This window comes from Leucoraja erinacea, chromosome 4 (assembly GCF_028641065.1).
Source record: "Leucoraja erinacea ecotype New England chromosome 4, Leri_hhj_1, whole genome shotgun sequence".
Classification (NCBI taxonomy): domain Eukaryota; kingdom Metazoa; phylum Chordata; class Chondrichthyes; order Rajiformes; family Rajidae; genus Leucoraja; species Leucoraja erinaceus.
In genome coordinates, this window is record NC_073380.1 from 52,518,638 (window position 1) to 52,527,026 (window position 8,389).

The 8,389-nt window shown below is 42.6% G+C and overlaps 1 protein-coding gene across 1 annotated transcript in view; it reads right to left on the reverse strand.

Annotated features, from left to right (window-relative positions):
• npc1 (Niemann-Pick disease, type C1) overlaps positions 1-7,897 on the reverse strand; it is a 41,717-nt gene extending 33,820 nt beyond the window's left edge. The window contains exons 1-3 of the mRNA XM_055634256.1: positions 7,699-7,897; positions 2,804-2,935; positions 899-1,005 (exon numbers count right to left, since the gene is read on the reverse strand). Coding sequence (XP_055490231.1) covers positions 899-1,005; positions 2,804-2,935; positions 7,699-7,764 — 305 coding nt within the window. The 5' untranslated portion in view covers positions 7,765-7,897. The remainder of the gene's footprint in view (positions 1-898; positions 1,006-2,803; positions 2,936-7,698) is intronic.
• Positions 7,898-8,389: the final 492 nt, after the last annotated feature.

Sequence of the window (8,389 nt, forward strand, 5' to 3'; positions counted from 1 at the left end):
TCATTCTCAAGTGCAGATTGATGAAGATCAGGATACAGACCCCACATGTCCATCAAACCAAATGGTTAATTATGCATTTGCACTGTGGTTTCTGTAATTTTCATTCATCCAGTATGTACATGACTGCACTGAAAAATTATTATGCTGACAAGCGATCTGAAGAAGGATCTCGACCCAAAACGTCACCTATTCCTTTTCTCCAGACATGCTGTCTAACCCGCTGTTATGAGCTTTGTGTCAATCTTCAGTTTAAACCAGCATCTACAGTGTCTTCATACACATTACTATTTATAAAGCAGACCAGCATCCAAGGTGACCTGTAGACAGGTACAAGAAAGGATCTGGGCGAGACAGATCCTCATTAACTGTCTGGTAGGATGGACAATGCAGGGAGATGCAACATTTCCCACTACTCTTATCGCTAGGCAAAGACAAATAAGTTTAGTTTAGTTTAGAGCTACAGAGCGGAAACAGGCCCTTCGTCCCACCGAGTCCTCACCGACCAGCGATCCCCACACATTAACACTATCCTACACACACTAGGGACAATTTTCAATTATACCAAGCCAACGAACCTACAAACCTGCAAGTCCTTAAGTGTGGGTGGTAGATCACGGAGAAAACCCATGCGGTCAAGGGGAAAACGTACAAACTCCGTACAGACAGCACCCGTAGTCGGGATGGAACCCGTGTCTCTGGCACGGCAAGTGCTGCAAGTCAGCAACTCTACCGTTGCACCACCGTGCCCATTGTCTGGTTAAAGTTTATTTGGAATTACCAAAGCTACAGAATATTTACCGGAGATAATGCAAGCTTTGGTGCACCGGAGGGAGGAACAGCCTCCGGAGAATATAGAACTTAGGTTGGATTATAGCTTTAAAGAACATAACATGGGTACCTGGACAGGAACTGAAGTGGCAGCTGTATATTGTCTTTAAGTGTTTGTAGCTGTTGAACATCACAGCAGAGATCGACATCCCCATACTGAAAATTTGGGCACAATTCCTGCAAGGCACAAAAACATCCAAATGAATAATAATAATAATAATGCCATTTTATTGTCACTATACACATGTACAATGAGATTAAACGCAGCTCCTACTCAGTGCAGACATGTAATTAATCAAAAACAAAGACAAAAACAATAGGGGAGAAATAAGGTACACAGTTCTGCGGCGCTATATACATATCTATAAAAAGACAATGGATGAATAGAGTGAATAAATAGGATTCCTATATGCAATTACAGTACAAATTACAATATATACACAATATTTACACAAATATCTAGAATCTGACAACAGGCAAGGCTAATCAAGCTAGTTTTAGCTTTGAAGTACCAGGAAGTTGCATATTAAATATTTTCTTCCAGATCTAGAAAAATGGCAATCAAATTTTAGATAAAATTTGCTTGAATTAAAATTTTTGCTGCTATTAGTATTGGTTTATTATTGCCACATGTATGGAGATCAGTGAAAAGCCTGGTCATCTTTCAAAATAGGATTACAAATGAAATGCAGGACAGTCATATACAGGGACTTTATTTTGAAAAAGCATATTTGGGCAGCAGAGACAGGGCTGCTATCAGAATGCCAGTGACCTGGGTTCAGTCCAGATCTCCAGTGTTGCCCATGTGCAGTTTGTATGTTCTCCCTGTGACCACTTTGTTTCATTCCATCCCCCATAGTTGCCCATAGAATTTAAGAGAGTCATAGAATCTAGGAGTGGCGAGAAATATAAGAGAAATAGGATGGTGTAAACAGGCATCAACAGGTTAGAGGCAAAGCACAGTGGTGCAGCGATAGAGTTGCCGCCTATCACAGCTCGAGAGGTCTGGGTTCGATCCTGAACCTGGGGGCTAGCTGGGTGGAGTTTGCACCTTTTCCGTGACGCTGTGGGTTTCCTCCAGATGCCCGAGTTTCATAGAAACATAGAAAATAGGTGCAGGAGGCGGCCATTCAGCCCTTCGAGCCAGCACCGCCATTCAATATGATCATGGCTGATCGTCCCCAATCAATAACCCGTGCCTGCCTTCTCCCCATATCCCTCGATTCCACTAGCCCCTAGAGCTCTATCTAACTCTCTCTTAAATCCATCCAGTGATTTGGCCTCCACTGCCCTCTGTGGCAGGGAATGCCACAAATTCACAACTCTCTGGGTGGAAAGGTTTTTTCTAACCTCAGTCTTAAATGGCCTCCCCTTTATTCGAAGACTTTGGCCCCTGGTTCTGGACTCGCCCAACATTTTTCCTGCATCTATCTTGTCCGGTCCTTTTATAATTTTATATGTTTCTATAAGATCTCCCTCATCCTCCTAAACTCCAGTGAATACAAGCCTAGTATTTTCAAATTTTCCTCATATGACAGTCCCGCCACCCCAGGGATCAATCTTGTGAACCTACGCTGCATTGCCTCAATCACAAGGATGTCCTTTCTCAAATTAGGAGACCAGTTTCCTTCCACATCCCAAAGACATGTGGATTTGTAGTTTAACTGGCCACTGTAAATCACCCCTAGTTTGTAGGAAGTGGATGATAAAGTAGGATACCAGCTATTGTGAAATGTTGTTTGATGGTCGGCATGGATTTAGTGGGATGAAGGGCCTTTTTTTTTCATGCTTCATCTAAATTAAACAGAGCTGCCATTCACACCAACCTCTAAAGTATTTCAATAATTATTAGATATTAATGGATGGTTCTTTTAGCTGAAATATTGCAGAGCACGACACAGTGTTTGGTCTGGAAATATCGTCAGGGCAGATTCAGTGTTAATATCAGGGTTTAAACAGCAAGCCAACCACTTACTTGAATGAGTTCATATCCTTCTTTGGGCAATGGTTTGGGCAGGCCATCATATTTGCAGTTGTATTTCTTCTGTGTAGCTTTATCTGTCCCACATTCTCCATACCAAATGCATGTTGTATTTTCTGCAAATACCTGGAGAGTCAAGAGTGTTTAATTGTCATGTTCTTGCTTGCTCAAGCTCACAACAAATATGTAATAATACAATAAATTAATAACAGTTATACCAGCTGAGCAAGAGTGCAACATACGGGGCATGTTTGCAACTGCAGATAATCATAACTGAGTTTAGTGATTTTTAAATCCAGTTGAAGTGCAGTTTTCTCAGCATTAAACAACTGCCCTTCGAGGACAATGGCAAATCTTAATTTTCCACAGTATACTTCCTTCATGGGGTCAGGCCACAAGCATTCACTTCTCGTGGGGAAGATGTGTTAATGTGGAAGTTGTCACCACCGGAGGGTTTCAGGTGAACAGGTGCAGGCAGGGGGGGGGGGGGGGGGGGGGGGGGGGGTTGGGCGTTGGGACCCAAGGAGAGAAGTGATGGCAAGAGGAATAGACACTGCAAAGAGGGCAGCTAATATACAGCTGGCACCTACAACTACCCATTGGTGAAAGAGCCCTGCGTTCTCCTAAAAGGTACCAGGCCAGGGAAGAAATGTAAACATCAACCAATCTAATGTAGGATGCAATTATAGCATGTACTGAAACTACAATGAAAAATAACTGATAGAAGAACTCAGATTAGGCAACATCTGTGCAGGGAATACAACAGATGACATTTCAGGTGTGGACCCTTGCTTCAAGACTGGTGAAGAGGGGAGAGCCAGCAAGTGATAGGTAGGATCCAGCGCTTGGCAAATCAAGAGCAGGAGAAAGCATGGAGAGGACAACAAAATAAACTGCAGATGCCGACATCTTGAGCAAAACAAAATGCCTGGAGGAAAGATGACAAAGTGTTGGAGTAACTCAGTGGGTCAGGCAGCATCTCTGGAAAACGTGGACGGTGACATTATGGATCGAACCCTTGCAATCCTAAACATCACCTAACCATGTCCTTCAGAGATGCTGCCTGATCTGCTGAATTACTCCAGCACTCCAATATACAATCAACTCCTACAGGTCTGCAATAATTGAAACTTTTACAGCCACAATATCGAGCTAATAATCATCTTCCTACAAATGCATCACTCATTCTACAAATGATAACAAGCAGTATCTAGATAATTGTTGAAAGGTCCTTATCCTCTTTCTAGACATTTTATAAACAGCAGCAAGCCAATCAAAACTGGACTGGGAGGGATCATCAGCCATAAGTGTAATGGGAATACAAATGTTATCTTGTGATTGGTGAGCAGAAGGCAAGGGTGGGCCGTAAAATGTCTGATTACTGATCATCTAAAATAAATCAGCAGATTCTTCACCAATGTTCTCTCCCTTTTATTCACCAAAAGGCACCATTTTGTAAATGGCAGATCATTTGAACAATTGCATAAATCACCGAGAAACAGGGTGGACAAACAAACTCAAATAGCCAGTTTCCTGCAGTAGAAATTGGCTTAGTCAAAGGTAAAAAGGACAAGTCAGTATCGTTAGAGATGTGCATGCCAATTTTTTATTATTTTTTAAGTGGTGGTGTCCTGCAACCCATTTTCAGTGGTGGCGGTGTTTAAGAGGCTTTTTTATAGGCACCTGAAGGTGAGGGATCCTCGAGGGATTTGGATCATGTTCAAGCAGACAAGATCAATTGAACTTGGTATCATGCTTGGCACAATCAACATTCCTGTGCTGTTCTATATTCTAATAAAAATCAGTGAGTGCAGACAACATTTATTGAAGCTGTATACAGTCTCCAAATATTAATAGCAATGTTGGTCATGGTAAAAATAAGGAGGTAATACATGGGAACTTCAATCCAGACAGGCCAAACCCTATTAGTATGAACAAGGAGATGTACAAGTTGTAGAAACAAAGAACTGCAGAAATGCATAAAAGGACACAACTTTACCTGCTCGGGCACTTTGCATCCTTTTGCATATCCTAGATGTACACGTACCAAACTTGATGTACATTTCAAATCAGCAAACAGGGCATTACATTTACAATAAATAGTAAATGCTGAAAAATATTCAGGCAAGGCAACATCCCTGAGAGAGGAACAGTCGTGGTTCAGGTTCAAGATCCTTCAGAGTTCATTTCCGTAAATCAATAAATCACGTGAATTTATTTCCCGTGTCTGCAGTCTTACCATTTAATCTAAACCAAGGAGTTCGAATAAAGCACTAGTTATACAGCATGGAAGCAAGACATCCAGCCCATCTTGTTTATGCCAAGCGAGATGTCCAACCAACTAGACCCAATGCTCGTGTTTGTCCCAGATCCCTCCAAACATTCTGTGTACCTGTCCAAATGACTTCCAAACCATTGTATCCTCCTCTACAGCTTCCACTGGCAACTCATTCAATTTACCCATCACCCTTGAAAATGTTGTCCCTCGGTTCTCTTTCAAGTCTTCCTCCCTCTCACCTTAAACTACAGGACAAGGTAGATTTGGAATTAAGGACAGGTATGGCAGTGGACAGTCAACAGCTAGCAATTGAAGTAACAGCATGTAATACATCCTTTTAGGCCCTACACCAACATGATCCAACCATAGACTTTAATGTATGCTGTAATCCAAGGAAAAGGCATAAATGTAGTAAGAAATGCAAACAGGAGCCCTATTGTTGCTTGGACAAGAACAGAATTAGCAATGCAGCCAGGCAAGTTAATGGACCACGCAAAAAGATGCAAATACTGGAATCTGGAGCAACAAAACAACAGTGCTGGATAAACTCAGCAGGTCAGGCAGCATCTGAGGGAATGGACAGATGTTTCAGGTCCAGACCTATCAATCTGAAGATCCTGACCCAAAATGTCAGGTGTCATTGCCTCCACAGATGCTGCCTGACCCACCAAGTTCCTCCAACCTTTTATCTTTTAGTCAATAAATGGACCACAGTAGATAAACAGCTGCTGCCTAACAAATACCCAACAGAAGCAAATCAAACACCAATTCTTAGAATTAAATATTTTCAGTGTTAAAAAAATAGCAGCAGAAAGCTGAAAAACAGATCGTAAAAAAATCACAAGAACCCAACTGTCTCACACAGAGGTATGGGATGGGTTGTCAGAGGAGGTGGTTGAAACAGGTGCTATAATAACAATTAAAATATATTGGAACAGGTACATCGATAGGAAAGGTTTAGAGGGATATGTGGCAACCATAAATGGGGCATGTTGATCAGCATGGGCAGTTTGGGACGTGGGGTCAGTTTATGTGCTGTATGAGTCCAGGCCACAACCACATTCAAGTCAACAAGGCAAGAGCCAACTTTCTTTTAATAAATTGGCAGCACGGCAGGACTAGATTCAAAGGACACCACAACAAAGGACACCATTCAACAGAGTCAAAGCATGAGTACTTAATTGTCATATGCATCAGAAACATAATAATTAATTCCTTACTTGCTACAGCATTACAGGCACATTAACATAAATTAATATACAATTATTCATAATGCAATAAATTATTAGTAACACTATTCATTCAAGCCATGTCTCAGAAGGGTGGTGACTAATTGGATAGCTCTTAATAGAAGCATCTGGGGATAAATGAGAACTATTTTACAAGATTGTGTGACTCATGTAGAACATAAAAAGGTTGAACAGCACACCAGCCATTTCAGGCCAAATGCACAAGCCATTTTGCTGACTTGTACTTGTATTGTTTGCACACACAATCTCGTTCCAGACAGCTTTGTATGCAACAAATTGCATTAGATTAAGGTTTATTATTTGTCACATATACCAAGATAGTGAATTGCTTTTTTTTTGCATGCTATCCAATCAGACCAGATAATGTTATACATTAAAGCCAAATTCAATTAGTATATGCAAAAGGGAAAGAATGTAGAATGTTTTATTGTCAGGTCCCAAAACAGAACAAATAAATTCTTACAGCAGCACCGTAGTTTAGTTTATTGTCACAAGCACCAAGTTGCAGTGCACAATAGTTAGAGTTCAGTATGTAAAAAACAAAAATAATAATAGTGTAGACAGCTGTGCACACAACAAATTGCATTAGGTTTATTATTCAGCACACGTGGCAATATAGTGAAATACCTTGTGTAGGGACTGCAGGTGCTGGTTTACACCAAAGGCAGACACAAAAAAAACTTGAGTAACTCAGTGGGTCAGGCAGCAAAATAGGTGACATTTCAGGTCAAGAACCTCCAGACTGAATTGTACCCTATTCATTTTCCTCAGAAATGCTGCCTGACTCAGAGTTATCCAGTTCTTTTGTGTCTATCTTTAGTGAAATGTTTTGCATGTAGTGAAACGTTTTGTACAACAGCTGCATAGACAAAGTCAAATTATATTGCAAAAAGATGTTATGAAGTGAGGGCAACCCTCCCATTCCCTCCATTAGCTGTTGCATTGCGCAATGTTCCTACTTAGAACAAGATGGTCACAAGCAAAGTAGTCTTTGGTCACAAGATTTCGGCCGGGGCCGCGCAGGCGCAGTAAGCAGAGTTGCTCGGGCGCGGCGACAGATGAACTGGTCACGTGGGGGCACCGGCCAATCCACCGCCGGTGGGGGCGTGGCTGACGTCATGTTGCCTAAAGACCCCACGCACCTGAAGTAAGAGTTCCTGAAACCCTCCCTCCCCATCCATGGAGAGTCCCAACGGTCTCTCGCCCGCTGCATGGCGCCCGCCGACGCCACAAGGCGCCCGGTCAGTGAAGGGGGAATACTCTCCTCCTCAGCCTCTACATCCAACATTTTGCCCGGCCCGGCTCGACGCTCCAGAGGCTTGACGGCCGTTGCGGGGGGGCGCTCGATTCTAAACACTCACCAAGCGCTCGGGAAGATTCAGCGTCGTCGCCAGCAGTAGAAGCAAGGGCGCGACGATAACACTCATGGCCGTCGCCGTCAAACCCGGTTTGTATGACTAACTACGCGCGGCTTCACACAGGATTTTATAACCGCTCCCGCCCAGAGGGCGGGGCGAAGCGGCTCCTCAGTACGTCACGCCTCCACCGCCATGCGTAGGCACGTTGCCGGATAGCCGATCAGCTCTGTAATTGGCGGAGTCTGGTGACACCACCAGTGAGAAACGGTATCATTGAAGCATTTCCTTGTCAATCAACACCAGCGTTGTCAATCTCGGCGTTGTATACAAAGATCCCATAGCGGAGCAAGATAGACCACTCCGGCTAAATGCAATGGGCTGACGTGTAGTACTCAACGGATTGGAGAGAGTAAAATACAGTTATAATTTTTAGGTTTATGATTTGATGAGAGGATTACATGGATGGTTCATATTCAGAAAGTAGTGGACAAATGTAAGAAGATACTTAATGTAATGAGGTGTTTAGTTGGATGTGATTGGGGGGCAGAAGGCTTTGAAGGCTATATACACCGGGTTAATTAGATCTGTGTTAGATTATGGTTGTGTGGTGTATGAGTCCGCATCAAGTACTTCTCTTAAGAAAATAGATAACATTCAATATCAGGCATTGAGAATATGTACAGGTGCAATAAAA